Source organism: Lepidothrix coronata, unplaced genomic scaffold (genome assembly GCF_001604755.1).
Source record: "Lepidothrix coronata isolate B3197 unplaced genomic scaffold, Lepidothrix_coronata-1.0 Scaffold19, whole genome shotgun sequence".
NCBI classification, from domain to species: domain Eukaryota; kingdom Metazoa; phylum Chordata; class Aves; order Passeriformes; family Pipridae; genus Lepidothrix; species Lepidothrix coronata.
This window is the reverse complement of record NW_016690199.1, coordinates 663,364-679,796: the sequence shown is the minus strand read 5'-3', so window position 1 is coordinate 679,796 and position 16,433 is coordinate 663,364. Positions and strand designations below refer to the sequence as shown.

Here is a 16,433-nt window from a genome sequence, read left to right as displayed (position 1 = left end):
TTCAGAAGGCAGTTTCAGTGACTTTAGCTGGCCCATCTCCTCCCTACCACACACCCTGAATTTTACCAGACCCCACTCACGTCACTCAGTGCCCTGCTTTGCAGCGCTGTCCCTTTACACAGGCTGAACCATTCCTAGGATAAAGTACCACTCAGATGAACAAGACTAGAAAAATCCTGCCTGCCTCCATGCGAGTCCTACATTGGCCTGTGTTGGTATAAACCACAGATTACTTCATGACTTTCTGGCACCTACAATCAACATCATCAGCCAGCGAGTGGGACAGGCTGTACATGCATGAGAGCGAAACCACAGAAGGGTTAACCCTGCAGTGGGCTGGGAGAACACCCGAAGTACAGAGAACTCTCAGAGTAGCCAGAGAGCCAGAGGCTGTGACTCACCAGGAGAGGCTGCACAAAAATAGGGCTTTCAGCAAGGCCCACAGGAATTTCTTTAGGGAGATTCTTCCCCCAGAGACAGGCGAGGGAACTCGCCTCACCTTTCCCATCAGGGAGCGGATCCGGTGACTGCCCTGCCAGGATAAGAATTCACTATTGTCCGGCTGGCTGTTTCCAGTCTGGCTAAAAATGGGATCACAGGAGACTAATTGCTTCACTGGAGGGAAAAAAAAGAACCAGTCTGGAGTGAAGGAATTATTTTGTAGACTGTTGTTGTTTGGGTTTGTTTCCATCCTGGCTTAACGAGCATTAATGACTTCAAACGGGGGGAGGAAAGCCATTAGGGAGAACATGATCCACACAGATACCTCTGGCCCAGCACACACCTCTGTGCCAGCCAACCTCTACAGCCCTGATGGCAACAGCGGTGTGCCTCTGCCCATCCATCCTTCCTCCAGCCCTTCAGAATCGAGAAAGGTGGCTGAGAGCAAAGGGACATGTTAAATTTTCCTTTTTAATCAGCCTGACTGGAAGTGCCAGCCTTCCTGCAGCTCAGATATTTGAGCGTGTTAGCTATGCTTGGCAACATCTCCAGAAAAACTGCTGTCCCTTCTCAGTGGCAGGGAAACAAAGGGAAAACATCCCAAAAGAGCGGATGCTCCTGCAGAAAGCAGTGGAGCCCAAAGCCTGTGAAATAAAGTTTGTTTGTTTTGTTTGCAGTAGCCACACTCAATCTTCTGAGACTAATTCTGGTGTCTGGAGAGACAGAATGAAACTTAAAGCCAAGACACGTAACTAATGTTGAAATTCCTCCTTATATAACAGCGCCTGGGACAGACACTTGCCTGGACAATGCTGCCCATGGCCCTGCCAACAGAGCCCAAGGAAAGCCTGGGAGCAAGTGAGCAGTGTCTGTGTTATAGCCACTGGATACAGGCACACTTACATACTCAGTGTGGGCTTTGGGGAAATCAGAACCTTTTGGGAATGGTGTGCCCACACCTATAAGTCACCTCTATAGAGGGACAGCTGTCTTCTAACTGCATCCCCCAGGGAACAGGAGAACAGCTTGAAGTATCCCAAACTACAGCAAGGCCTCAAGGAAGACACAAGACTTGGAAATATCTGGAGCTTCCCTGGAGAAGAGGTGGAGAATTTCAGCATGAGTCTGGTTGTAAGAAAGTCAAGAGAAAGTAAGGAAGCCTCTCGGACAGTCAAACAGTAACTTCAATTAACCTGTCTTAGACATGACAGAACACGGAGATACCCGATACTCCATGACACATTTAACTCATGCAGAGGTAACAGCCAGGCCTCCAGAAACCATCATTTGACATCCCCTCTCTTCCACGTGTCTCCATTCCAATATCAGCTTACTGGTTCATGGCAATATTTGGCATTTGCTGTCTTGCTTCCTGGCCAGTGAGGATTCAGAGATGCCACTAGCTGATGCTGAAAAGCAGCATCCAACAGCTCTGGCAGGAAATTCTCCTGACTGCCCTGTGGCTTGGGAAAAGCATCAGTCCTAAAGGACCCCAAAGGCAGCTCTCAGTAGAGTCAATAAGGTGCAGTAAACAGGGCAGGCTGCAAGACAGATTCCCATTAATTTTATCACACAAAATACCTGTCTTTGCCCCTGGGGTTTCCCCTGTCAGGGCAGTCACCCGTTTGAGTGAGCAGGGCAATTTCAAAAGATCAAAACAGTGTAGAGGGATGTGGGAAACAGAGACTTTCCACTCATGAATCCAACTTCAGCCCACTCACGCCACAGATGACTTGTGGCTTTAGGGGTTTGAAAGTGGGTCTCCCTTTGCTCTGGTTCCTTTCCAAAACATTATTTAGGCATTTTCTCCTAGTGTAAGGACAGGGGAATAAAAAAATCACGATTTCAGGTCTGAGTTACACCAGTCTATCTTAAACCTACCACCACTGATCAGCCATCCCAAATCTGAACTCTTCAAAAGCAGCACAGAGGACACAGAGGACACCAAGAGCTGTCCCCCTCCTGCAGGGGTTGGCCCTGGCCTCAAGGAGACCCCAGCAGGAGCAGGACAGGCAGGACCAGCTCTTGCTCCACGCTCCGTGCTGATGCAAGGGAAGAGCAGCCGGGCAGTGCCGCCTTCTGACCTTCGCAGTGGGTGGACTATCTCTTTGGGAGCTTGGCCAGCTGGCAAGAGTCAGAGGAGCTCCTTAGCTTTCTCATTTATCAAGGCTGGGCAGAGAAGCAAGGAGCAGGAGCCAGCTGCCAAGATTTTTGCTCCCTCTGTGCTCAACAGTGTCTGAAGGTAGAAATTCTGGCTGTAAAGCTGCTGTTAGGGCACCAAGTTTTGAACTAGTGACGTGAGGAACATTGGAATGGGGAGCTCCAGTTAGGAAGAATGGCTACAAAGGATAAAGAGAGAGAAAAAAATTTAGAGAAGGTGCAGGCAATGCAGAAAGCAACATTAAATTGATAAGATTGTGACAAAACCATAGATAAGCACATGATTCCTTAACCTACAGTTAAGAGAGACTGACAAAGAGAAATACAAAGCACACGAACTCAGCTTTTAGGCACAACTCAGCAAGGACATGGGACCTTGCTACATTTTCATATTCAGGTAAATGTCAAAAGGAATGTAACCAGATCCAGAGAAGGGAGGAGAAAACCCAAAGCTTGCTTGCTAAATGTCACACACCAGCTCATGAGTGCCACAGAGTCTGGACACCAAGAAGTGCTGCAGCCTCACTACAACAGCCCTCACTGGCTTACTTGAAAACCCTTGAAGAGTTTGAAAGGATCACTTCCTACCATCCCTTTACAACACAGGTTTGCACATGGAATAATTTCCCCCTGCTAACTTGCACAGTTAACCCTGCTTTTCCCCATTTACCCCTGCCCTGTCTCCTCCTCTAGCCCCTTTCCTTTTCCAACACAATAACCAAAGATGGCATGACCCACTCTGGCAAGGCACCAGGACACTGCTGCCTTCCCTGAATTGTAGATCAGAAATGCTTCAGATGTGAACATACACATCCTATTGGATAAATTTTCCATGGCAGTATGCCTGGATCAGGGATTTAGCTAGTAAATAACCTCTCCTACTTGGAAGCAATTTTCCTGATTCATGAGCACGTCTCTACTATGCTGCCGAGAGATTTGTGAAAGCAGCTCTGGATGTTAATAATATATTGTGCTTGTGAAACTTTAATTGATTCAGAAGAAATCAGCTCAGAGCCTGGAGGATCTCCGTGGTTCTGAATATATCACATTTGTACACAGTTGGGACTTGAAGGCTTGCTCCCATTCCCATTGTTGTCAGCTGGAATGCCGCCACTACTTCAGTGGAATAATAACCAGGTAATACAAATCCAAGACTAAACTGTGCCTTTAGGCACGGCCTCATAAAAGGGGAGGTTCTCCATCCTATTAACAGCAAAGCTGCAATGACTCAGAGGGCAAGGGATGAGCAACGCTTTCCCCTTGCTCCACGGGAATAGCCTTCACATCCTGCATCCTGGCCAACACCAGCAGCTAACAACAAGCCCCAGCACCAGCTCTGCTGGCACACAGAGGGCAGAAACAAAGCTGTGCCCACTGTCCTGCCCACAGTACCAGTGGCAGAAAAAAGGGAATTTTCTCCCACAGAAATTCTGAATTGTAAACCAGACAGCTACTGCCATGCCATACCATGCAGCACTGCCACGTAATAATTTAAATTGTATATTGTGTTATTATTTCTGGTTTATATCTATATTGTTACAGGCAGCTGATGGCTCTGAACTAGAATCTACAGACAAGGCGGTGCACCACTGATACTAAAGGTTGCTGTGTGGTTTTACAAAATTCCTCTGTTTCCATAAAAGCAGAGTGTCTGCCTGCCCATTGGCACAAAGAATAAAACCTAAACATTGGTATTACTAACCAAGGACACATCAGGTGCCGATCTTGCTACAGCTAAAAGAGTAAGTCAAATTATCCCTGGATAGCTCCGGCAGTTGCTGCAGGCCAAGTATTTCAATAACACTGAATCTCTCACTGTCTCCCTTACACACACAGCAGCTTCACTCGCTGCAACACGTCGCGTTGCAAGAAATCCTCCACTTCAGCAAGTCAGAGGGAGCAGATGCAACAGCATATTGTTGGCATAACGTTTTAAAAAGTTGTACAAAACATTTATTAAATTTGACAGAGAGACCTTCTCCTCAGCTATATATATCAGGCTCTCTAATGCTAACCCAGGGCTCATATTCTCTGACATTAATACTAAAAGCTTTCTCGGTTCGAGATGGGTACAGAGATCAATAAAATTACTGGATTAATGCTGGGCAATTCTGGAGATCTCAGAGCAAATGTTTTCAAAATTCATAAAATCATAGACCTGAATGTCCTTGATATTAGGGAATATGTTAAAAGTCAGATGAACAGTTCTGGCTGAAAACATAGCAACAATATTTAGGGGCAATTTTTAAAAATACACTTTACATAACATCTTCAAATTTATTTAAATTTTTGGTTTTTTCTCCTTCCCATGACTTCTATGCCTTTCAAGTAGAATGAAGAGGGTGGGAAAGGCAGAAAACCAATATTTTTGCAGAAATGTTTTTAGCTTCAGAAGTCCTAATCTAAATATTCGCAGGTGCTCTGGGACTTAAAGATTGAGCCTAAACCTGGTCTCCAAATCTCCTTTCTTTAAGAACTTGTCTGTAATCATTACATGTAGCTATTTCTTAATTGCATCTGCATGCTTTTTAATTGTGAAATGCCTTCGTAACGATGTATTAGTCACAAAAAGAATGTCAGAACACAAATCACAGGTAATCATTTATCCCCCTGCACAGAGGAGCAGTGCTGTTTATTTCTATTGCACCAGTACCAGAATTCCTGACTAACACTGACCTCTCATTGCAAACGTTTGGTAAACGAGAGTCTGTGCCTGTAAGAGTTCACAAGTTATTACATGCAAATGTAAGAGCTACAGCAAAGGAGAAGAGTGAAAGTATGAGAGATTTGCATTTAGGTAAGGGTTCTCCAGCCTTGGGGCCGGTGGATGAACCAGACAAACTCTTGAGGCCCCTTCGAGCTCTGTTTTTTAATGATTTATACAAACTCATTATGTGCAGGGTTTGCAGGTTTCCAATCAATCCCTTTAAATAACCATAAAGGAAAAGTAGACACTAGCAGAGCCAACAACTTCTGTAGGCTATTCAGTAGTCCTTAGTCATGTGGAAAGTTCCATCAAAGTTCACAGACGATATACAGTGGAGTCAATGGGGCACAGAGATCTGATGTGTGGATCTCAAAACAGGACTGCTCTTCGTAAGCATAACTGTAAATCAGGACTAAACTGTCCTGCACACTGACTGATTAAACATGACATCGAAACGTGAGAGGCTGGGTTTTTTTTCTCTGCACTTTCCATTTGATCAAGTACAGAGAAACAACCCTTTAAGCACTGCATGCCAGAGGCTGTAAAAGAGCCCATCTCACAAGCGTGCAACAACCACATCTGAGTGGAAAACTATGTGGAAGATGTAGTGTCTAGAAGCACAAATCAGTCTACACGAGCTGTTGACTGTCAGATAAGATAGCCACAGACATCACTACACTTCTGACCCTCAGATACATCCCTTTATATTTTCTAAAGCTGAATGAAGTGTTTCCAGAGACTCTGGAATGAAAATTCCTCTTCTACAATAAGCAGTTGCTGTAGGAACATAGCTGCTGACATGTTATTCTGTGCCAGCTTGCAGCTTTTAGCTGATTTGCTTCACTCATTCACCATATAATCAGCTTATATTTCATTCTTTCTGCTGTTCTCATAACACAGCATCATCCTTCATTTTGTTCTCCTTACATATATCTACTCTGGTCTTCAGGGCTCCAGTTCTGCAAAGCACTGGAGTTCTAGGAGCTCTCAGAGCAATAGGGACCAGACCCCACAGTAGAGGTTATGGTGCTCCACAGAGGGGACTCACACCTCTTTTGGCACTGGTTGAGCTCTTTCCCACCCTTTCCTCTCAGATGCAAACAACATGACTCTCCATACACAGAAGAATCGGTGGGGAAGAGGGAGGCGTAAAAATCCATCAAATCAGCAAAGAGTACCTACAGAGGCATCTGCTGCAGCACATTCAAGCAAAAACTTTCACTGAATCATAATACGGTTTGGGTTGGAAGAGACCTCAGAGCTCATCTAATTCCAAACCCCCTGCCATGGGCAGGGACACCTTCCACCAGACCAGGTTGCTCCAAGCCCCGTCCAACCTGGCCTTGAACATTCCAGGGATGGAGTAGCCACAGCTTGTCTGAGCAACCTGTTCCAGTGCCTCAGCACTCTCCCATTAAAGAATTTTTTTCTAATATCTAATCTAAACCTACCCTCCTTCAGCTTAAGGCCATTTCCCCTTGTCCTTCACTGCATACTCTTGTAAAAAGTCTCTTTCCAGCCTTCTTGTAGCCCTTGTTTAGGTATTAGAAGGCTGCTATAAGGTCTCCAGGCTGCTACAAGGTCTCTCTCTTTCAGAAAAGCTTAAAAACACCTCATTGAACAAAAGATTTATCTTTGTTTGCCAAGAAAACAAAGCTATGCACAGCACCTAAGCAAACCATCGATAATCCCTAGGATAGCCTCTGCCCTGGCAGCCAGTTTGCCCCACAGAGCATTGCTGGTATCAGTCACAGATCCAGTTCAACTGCTAATTTATCTCCCTGGGGAAAGCCCCTTGACTTCAGGGGAAATAAGATCTGGCTCCAGATGTGAAAAAGGGCATGGAATGAGAATAAACAAAATCACCAGTTGCCAAAAGGAAAAACAATCAAAAAACAACAGAGAGCAAACATGAGGAATCCCATGTCTACACTGCCTTGACCCATGGAAAAAGCAAACAGCACACTAATAAAAGTTGCTCTGTTAACAGTGGCTGTACGTAATTAGGAAAGGCATTCAGCTTCTGTTTTCAGCACGTAATTTTTAATTGATTTTGCTGAAAGAAATCTTAGTGTTGTTACAGTTAATAGGAGTCTTTCCAGCAAAACTGGTCTCCATAAAAGGCTTATGTAAAGCTTCCTTTAAGTGTCACAGGTTTGAACTGGCAGGGAATTAACCTGTTGCAAAAAGCCCATTCCCTATAAAAGCCAAGAGTCATGAGACACACAGCTGCAGACCTAATGGGTCACCTCCACTACAGAAAGGTGATGATTTTAGAGACCTGGCCGGTACCCAGCAGTCTTTCCAGATCCCAGGAGAGACAGAGTCTTCCCCTTTCCTAAGAACACCACACACATAGAGGAGATGCTTTCAGGTAACACACAGAAGAGTAAACACTTCCTGTTAATATGCCTATCTCATTTTCCCCAAGAGCTAGTGTTCAGCCCCAAGGCCAGACCATGGTCTCATCTGGATAATTGTATAATTATCTCTTGCCTTCCAAAGGGACCACGCATGCCAATAAACACCATCAAGTCACAGGACCTACTTAATGGTGGCTGGTGCCACATCAGAGCACAGGGACTCCGTGCACACCATCCCACATCCAGAGGTGTGATGGAGCACAAGCAGACCCCAAACATCTCTAGATGTGTGGGTTGCATTAGAAACTTCAATACAGACACAAAGGCAGTGAAATGAGCTAACCAGCACGAGCCCTCAGGATAAAAAAAAGGTTCTTCAGCCAGCCAATAACCAGTCCTTCTCCCAGACTCTCCAGCCCAGCCTTTTAGCTCCTCTGGCTCCTGGTCAGCCACATTACCTGCATGCTACACTCTCTATAGCCTTAAGGATGTATCTGACACTGTGCTGTGCCAAATGGTGAGCTGGGGTACCTGGGTGTCTCTACCATCCAACTCCATACCTCAGGCTGGCAAAACAAGCATTAAAATGCAGGCTGCAAAAGTGATACTGCCTCTGCTTCCAGCTCTAGTTCAGGTATGTCACTATGTACTGCATCCTGTAATCCCTCTGCAGGCAGTGAAGATGTGTTCTGAAAAGTGACTGAGAGACACATTTTCAGAGAGAGAGAAAGAAGGCTTGTCAGAAAAGTTAAGGCTGTGCCACTAGGTTGGGCTGACTGCTCTATGTTGCCTGTAGAAAGGTCATTATCATACTCTAAGCCCCTAAGCCCCCTCCTCCAAAAAAATCCAGCCCCACAACAACTAAGTTTAAGGAAACATTTGCAATTGCCCTCAGCATGCAGGTATGGTGCCTCTATTGAGGGACACCATATAGGAGAGCTTGGTAAGTGGACCTATCCATTAGCAAAGCTGTACATCAGCCTGTGCAAGAGGTCTGAATTTGAGGGCAGCAGGGCAGAACAGCCATTCTTACAGTAACACTACATGGAAGGAGCTACTGCTTTTAAAATAAACCCTTAAAATCATTCACTATCTTTTTGCTTTTTAGCAGACTGTGAGTGGACTAGATCACTTGCACTGAGTAAGCCACTGTGCAACCTAATTCTGCTCAGATACACTGCTTTGTTTTGTTTCTGGCATGCACAGAAGCCAAAATATGCTTTCCCTACCCTGGGAACTGCTGAACCGGAAAATGAAAGTCTGGAAGAGCTGACTCAAGAAAAATAGCACATACAATCTTTAGATAAAAATGACAAACCAACCTACTTGCAACAGAGCCCAGCAAACTATTTTCCTTTAGAAGTAAGCTTAAAGAAAGCAGCAGTGCTCAAACATTGCCCTGTGAGCAAAGATTTTATTTACAATGGCCTTGATTATCACCTAACTTTTTCCTGGCAACATCCAGCACGAGCTGATCCCAAATATGTCCTTGTCCTACTCCTCTGTGGTTAGGTGTGTACAATACACTGTGCTGTAACATGTAAAAAGCTTGTTTTCATGTCTGGATGCATTCCCCTGTATGATGGGATAAGTGACTGTATGTGCTGATTGGTTTTTTTTTTTCAGGAAGCAACTATAAATAGGTCCTGCTAAGTTGGCAGCTAAACCTTATCTTAGGGCAAGACAAAGATCTTTCCTTGATAAGGCCAGAAAGCCATCTCTCCTTTGCAGGGTTGCAAATGAAGAAAAGAAATAAAGGTCTGTGAAAGTGAAAGCTCACTTTTAAAAAAACCCTAATACATATGTGTGTGTTTACAGGACTTTTATTCTGGCCATGGCTTAGTAACAAAAAGGAGTTTCCTCAAAGTGAGGAGCAAACTTACTTAAAATTTCAGTTGAATCATGAAAACCACCCTATGAGAAGAGGTCCAATCCAGCAGTAAGCCCAGTTTTAACATTAAAAATCACATATAACCAAAATATACCATCTACCTCAAGAACTTCATGTCATGGACACACAGTAGCATTTGCAGAAGTACTGCACTAGAGCTATTTCAAACTGCGCATGTGCAGCTGAAAGAGGAATCAACAAACACCTGATTTTAGCAGCTACCACCATTGCCACACCAGGCCACAGCGACACATTTCAGCTACTTCTTGATGAACTTCCAGTGCTGGCTTTCAAGCCTCTATGGCATTTGAATGGAGAGGAGGCCCTGCTTTTGGCAGCACTTGGGGCAAAAGCAACTTGACTTACCGGGAGAACGCTCACTGCACTAGTAAATGCAGATTCTCTCCTGAACTGCTTAATCTTGAAGGGGCAAGGAGAAATACAGTATTATTAAGCTTAGCCCAGAAGAAAACCAAATGACCCAGGGTATTCTAGGTCAGCAACTCTCTTCCTCTGCTGACCCTGGGAATCCAGAAAGAAGAGACACCTTGAATAACTTGTGGCCAAATGCTTTCTGGTCAGACTATTCCTGCTGTCTCTCCCTGCTGTTCCCAGCACTCACATTCTGACCATAAAATCTCAAACCTCTGTTACACAAGTGCAGTGATTCCCTCCTGAGTTATCCCTTCCATACTGCGGACTCCCTTCTAGAGTCCAGTGTTCGCGACCTGACAGAAGCAACGTCAGATCAGTACAACCACAGCCAGCAGCTCTCTTCTCTTAAATCTTCCAGAACCCCATCTAATTTTAAGAAACCAAGTCATCCCCCTGCAAATCTGCCCCATGCAGCTGAAGCTACCTGACTCCACAGCTTAACCAGTTTCTCAACAAGATCAAAGTCTGTGCAGTTGTTCAAGGAGCTTTTCAATTACTCCTCCAGTTTCTATCATGAATTATGGCAGTACTTGAAGAGTGCCAAAATCCAGAGGGATCGGTTACTCCTGCCCTGTGACAGGCAGCAGGCTGGGGGGGACAGGATAAGCTGTAAGCACAGTGGCATTACATTATGCACAGATACAGTTTTGCTGCTGAATGATTGACAATAACTACTGGATGTCACTATTTTAAGGATAATGTCATTTGCGTAATTATCTGGCAGGGTTTCTCTTCAGCAACTGGCATTATTCACAAGGGAAGAATTACACTGAAATCCAGCTGTAGAGTAAGTAGATTTGCTATTCTATGCAGACAATCACTGTGCTTTAGGAGCTTGATACATATGGTATCTATCACTAGTCATTTTCATGCTCTCGGCCCGGAGAGCATTAAAATGACAGTCCTTCTCTATTTCACTGTGCCATGTATATCATATGATTTCATACTTAAAAATATTTTAATATTCTCTGTCCTCACCTGACCATCTGTTTCTTGCTTGGAACTAGGAAGAGACAAGAGAAGCCGCTTTTACTTAACTGATCCTATCATCTCACCGTCAAACAGGAAAGTGCCCCCTGCAGAGCCCCCAGCCCTTTGGCCACTTTAGCCCTCAGCTATTCTGGTTTTAGTGAGTTCAAACCTGGGTTTATCTGTCACAGGAGGATGCACTAATGTCTGGGTTAAAGTATGCAAAGTCCCAAACCAAACAACACTTGGCCCAACCCACAGTCTGAAATGGTACCAACAGAGCCTGACTGGGATCGGAACCGGTCCCATCCTGAACCCAGCTCCGGGTCCCAGCTGTACAACTGTAACCATGCAGCAAAAAAGAGAGGCTTGACATTATTCTTTGCAGTGCTGACATGCCACAAGTGGGACTGAGCAGGGCTACAGCAGACCATACTCAAATATGCATGCTTTGCTACTGGATTCCAGGTAACAGCATTCCAAAGAAAATAACTGCCTGTTCCTCCTCTCCAGTGCTCTGGGCAGGAGGATGCCAAAGATGTCCTGTGAAGCACGGCAGAAAGAAACTGTTCTGTACAACCAGACTGTCTCAGTGCTGACATCTCCCTGTTCCATCTGCCCTGTTCCACCCCAGAAGAGGCCTTGCTCTGCCTCTGGGGCACATGGGAAGACGCTGGTCAAATGGTCACCCTGGCCAGGGAGGGCTCTGTTCAGCAGACTGGCTCTGATCCATGTTGGCTGCTCTATGCCTTTATGTTTGAGCTCACAGGGGAGCACTAGAGCAGTACAGAAAGAAAAAAAATATAACAAAACTGCCCCCCTGAGTACAGAACAATGACAAATAACAAAAGAAAGCTATCTGTGGGAAATAGCTTCCTGAGAACAGCCTTGAGACCCGGAGTGGAGGCTGATGCAGGGAGGCAACAATGCTCCGATGCTGCTGCAAACACAAAGGTGCCAGACATCGACAGGCAGGAAAAACTCCTGCTGCAGGATCATGGCAGGAATGAGAAGACTTTTAGTGGCTGAGTGGCATTGGATAGATACGTCAAACACATAGGGTTTAAACACAGGTCTGTGGCTGTTATAGGGAAACAGAGGCTTTGGTGTAATCAGCACACCCCAGCCTTTTAGATAGCATGGCACACACTGGCAAAAGCAACATATGCTTATGTTAACCTCCCAGAAAATCTAGGAAGGTTTAATCTAATGCCTGCCCAGAAATTTCACTTCTTCCTGGAAAGTGGTGCACCTTGGCCAACAATGCAGGGGGGACGTGGAGGTACTGTTACCCCAGCTGACAACTTGTTTCTGGTGGATAGCAAGTGACAGCTGTTTATTCAAGTAGGAAACTCCAGCTATCACCTCAGCCACGGGGTTCAGACAAAGAGAAGGAACGAATGCAGAGCTCACCGATAAATGATGCCTCTTTCATGGAGAAACATAAGGGCTGAAATAATTTCTGCAGCGTAGAACCGGGCCCGATCTTCATCGAAGCGACGCGACTTCTGAATGTGGAACATCAAGTCCCCGCCATTTACGAACTCCATCACAAAGAACAGGCGATCCTTCACACAGGCAAACACAACAAACATGAACAGCATTAATCACATCCTTGGTTGGGCCTAGAAAACTCTTTAAGTAAAACTATTATCTCCCAAATAAAAACGGATTAAGTACTCATGAGACAGTGTACGGGGGGAAATGCTGATGCTTTTTCAGGAAAAATCAAGTCAATACCAGGAGGATCTGTTAGTACCTCTTTGCCCTGCACTCCTCCCAAAAGTTTTGCCCCCAGTCATGAAATGAATTCCCGTTTACATGTGGATTGAGCATATCAGTAGGTTCATGCTCATCACTAATCAGCTCCTGTTGGGTTTTCCCTGAACTATCCTTAGCCTGAAACAGCAAGGAATGATACTCCATCAGCATTCTCTAACCCGAGTGACACATGACAAATCTGTAAAAGGTCACTCACTCCCTAGTAAACACCTCAGATCTCTGGAGAAAGATGTTCCATAATACAATGTGCATAACCAGATTGCTCACAGACTGCAGCTTTGCCATGACAGCACAACACTGTCTCGAGGATATCCCACCATTATTTCTGAAGCATGTATGTTGTTTTCCAGGATGGGATTTCCTGCCATACACTTGCATGGTAGCTGCTTTTCAGGCCCTCAGATTGCAGCTTTCCTCTGATTAACCTGCAGAGACCTCTGGGCAACGGAGGAACTGATAAGGATGAAGTATAAATCAAAGCTTCTGCTGAGCAGAAAAGCAACCCATTTGATAACCTTCAGTTTGTTAACCACAGCTGCTGGTCTCTGAGGTTTCTTTTTTGGCTTTGTTCTGGGTTTTGCAAAAGCCTACACATAGGCAGGCTCACTTGCTTGAGCTGCATGCTTAACAGTGAGTAGGGGTTCAGTATGTGCAAAAGGGGTGCTTGTTTGATTGTGAGAGGAAGGACACACAGAGATCTGTCCCAAAACTAAACCCTAGAATTGCTGCAGTCTGGTTCAAAAATTTCTCTTAATAATTGTTTCAGAACCTTCAGTATTTATTGTTTCATTTTACTCTGAGTATCAGGAACAAGCAAATTGGAAAACAGGCATACAATTCAATCGAGACCAGTCAGGCTTTTAACAGTAATATTTGCCCTTCTTTCCCCACAAGCCCCTTCCCAGGTCTGATGTTAATCATCTACAAGCTACTTTTAAACCTTCTCTAAGTTTAAGAGGATAAGCATTGTCGTGCTCCACTTTCTGGCAGCCAGCCAGCTTGAAATGACTATTGGTATTAACATCTTGAGACGCATGCAGCAGAAGAAAAGCAACCAGAAATCCTCTCATTCCTCAATGGACACAAGCAGGAAAGCAAATGGCTTGTGACAGATGAGGACAGCTTGTTTCTCAATGCCATCCTGGGCTCTGCCCAACAGTCCCTTCTGGGCTCCTTCCAGAAGATAAAGATCATTAAATCATGGAATCATTTGGGTTGGAAAAGACCTATAAAGATCAACTAACCACTAACCCAACACTGGCAAGCCCACCACTGAACCACGTCCCTAAGTGCCACATCTACACAACTTTTAAATACCTCCAGGGATGGAGACATTGAAAAGACTTCCCCAGGGTTCCAGGCACTTGACCACCCTTTCAGTGAAGAAATTGTTCCCAATATGAAACCTAAACCTCCCGCAGTGCAAGTTCAGGCCACTTCCTCTCAGCCTGCCGCTTTTTACCTGGAAGAAGACACCCACTGCCACATGGCTAAAGCCCCCAAAAGGTAGTGGTAGAGAAAGAGAAGGTCCCCCCATGAGCCTCTTTTTCTCCAGATTAAACAACCCTAGTTGCTCCTCATCAGACTCCCCAGCTCTGTCGCCCTTCTCTGGACACATTGCAGTACCTCAATGTCTTTCTTGCAGTGAGGGGCCCAAAATTAAACACAGAATTTGCAGTGTAGCCTCACCACTGTTCCCAGCAATTTCACAGCACTACTGTGTGCAGCACCAAGGCCATGTGTTAAACACTATCTCCAGTCTATATAAACAACAACACTTCATTGTTCACTCTGCCTTTATTAGAGGGCACTGAAAGGCACCCAAGCTGACTCATCTATGGCAGCAGTTTGAGCCAGAGAAGCATGAACTGTGCAAACCCACCAGCAGCCTTGGCTCTTCAGCCCTTATCAGATCCCTAATGCCACATCTTCACTGCAGCTGGTTCAACTCAGTCTGGCTGTGCTGTGCCTACCTGTTTGGCAGCCCTTCCTCCAGCTGCAGCACCGGTATTGCCTCTGCCTTGCCATTCAGGCCAGCTTTTACATCTCCTCGCTATTCTTCCCCGCCTCCTTCCTTGCTGATCTCTCCACATGACACATGCTTATCCAGCCCAGCTTGTCCAGGCATCTCCTCAAGCCTGTACTTTAAAAAGAAATCCCTCCTGCCAGATCCCCAACAGGAAGTAATTTAATTTACCAGCAGCCTGACGAGGGATGGTGTGTGTGTGTATTTATGTAAGTAATACATATGCTTGTATAAACATGCATATAGTTCGGTGAACACACATGGATTTTCTACTCTTTCCTTAAAGGGGAGCTTCAGGGAAACAAAGTTAACTCTTCCTATCTTAAAACATACATGTCTTGCTTCTCCGGTGCAGGCAAAACCCCATGGCCCACCTCAGACTCCTGGTTGTACTCCTCTCTACCGTGATGCTTGAAGGAAGATACCACTTCTTTCTCAAATGTTGAGGTGAGCACTGAAACAGTTTTAAAATTCACATCACTGCTGTCACGGAATTAGCAGCTTTTTGCTAAAAACTTCTCTTGCTTCAGACTAACTGCACACCTGAGCAAGTATCACTGTATGTGTTATACAGTCACCTGCACCCATGGGCTCATTTCACAAGTCAAGCATAAATATAGAACTTTGGGCAACTCTATTTAATTATTTGTTTGGTTTTTTTGTTTATTTTAAAGAGTTCAGCTAGTCTTCTGCCCAGTTTTCTAACACTTACAAGTCCCATGGGGCTGCTGAAGAAAAGAGTAGGATGGGTATCACAACTGGTTTATAATGCAGCATTTGTGCATTGGCCTGCTACATGCCTGGCAACAAGCACTAGGAAAATCAGCACTAATGACCATCCTTTGGGGAACAACATCTAAAAGCCAGGCAAGGCCTCCCATTTTTACTCTTAAGCAAGACCATCAGCTTGCCAAACTGCGAAGACCAACCACTCTTTTGGGAATCACTGAAAAGTAAAATAAACAGGTGGTATTCTATTTTTTTTAAAAAGAGGGTGAAAAAAGAGGGGAGAGAGGACAAGAAAAGAGGGGGAAAAGGAAAAGAGAGAAAGAGAGGGAGGGGCAAGGGGGGAGGAAGAAAGAGGCAGAGGAGAGAGAGGAGGCAGGAAGGGAGGTAGAGGAGACAGAGGAGACAGGGAGGGAGGGAAAAAAAATAAAATAAATAAAAAAGGCAATTTAAAGCCAAAAGAGTGAGTATATAACTTAAAAAGGGGCCAGGAAAAGGAAACCTTAAAAGAGCAGATAGTTCAGACACTTGCAAATTTGACCTAAGAGTTATGTGTCTCCTCTCTTGGGGATTACCAGTGGGAATAAGAAGGAGTTGAAAGATGAACTGGTTTTTGACAGGACCTAATGCTGAACTCCTCACATGTCTATTTTACTATTTTCCATTGCCCAGAAGTCTCCCTGATCTGCTATCTCTGTTTGACATCAGCAACAGCAAGAAAAGAGCACTTGAATCAACAGGAAATAGTGACACAAAAGGCTTTGCAGCAAGTGACAAGCCACAGGAGGAAATCACACTGCACCATTCCTGGACTGGGATTGAGATGAATAAAGACACAAAGCAATTGTTACTGTAAATTAAAGAAACACTTGGAGGAAACAAAGTCTGTGGGATCAGGTGGGCTCATTTCAAGGCTTGCTTAAACCTAGAAAT

At 44.9% G+C, this 16,433-nt stretch overlaps 1 protein-coding gene across 1 annotated transcript in view; it reads right to left on the bottom strand.

Annotated features, from left to right (window-relative positions):
* PRKCH (protein kinase C eta) overlaps positions 1-16,433 on the bottom strand; it is a 118,860-nt gene that overhangs the window by 33,391 nt on the left and 69,036 nt on the right. Inside the window, exon 10 of the mRNA XM_017807686.1 lies at positions 12,380-12,534. Within this exon, the coding sequence (XP_017663175.1) occupies positions 12,380-12,534 (155 nt within the window). The remainder of the gene's footprint in view (positions 1-12,379; positions 12,535-16,433) is intronic.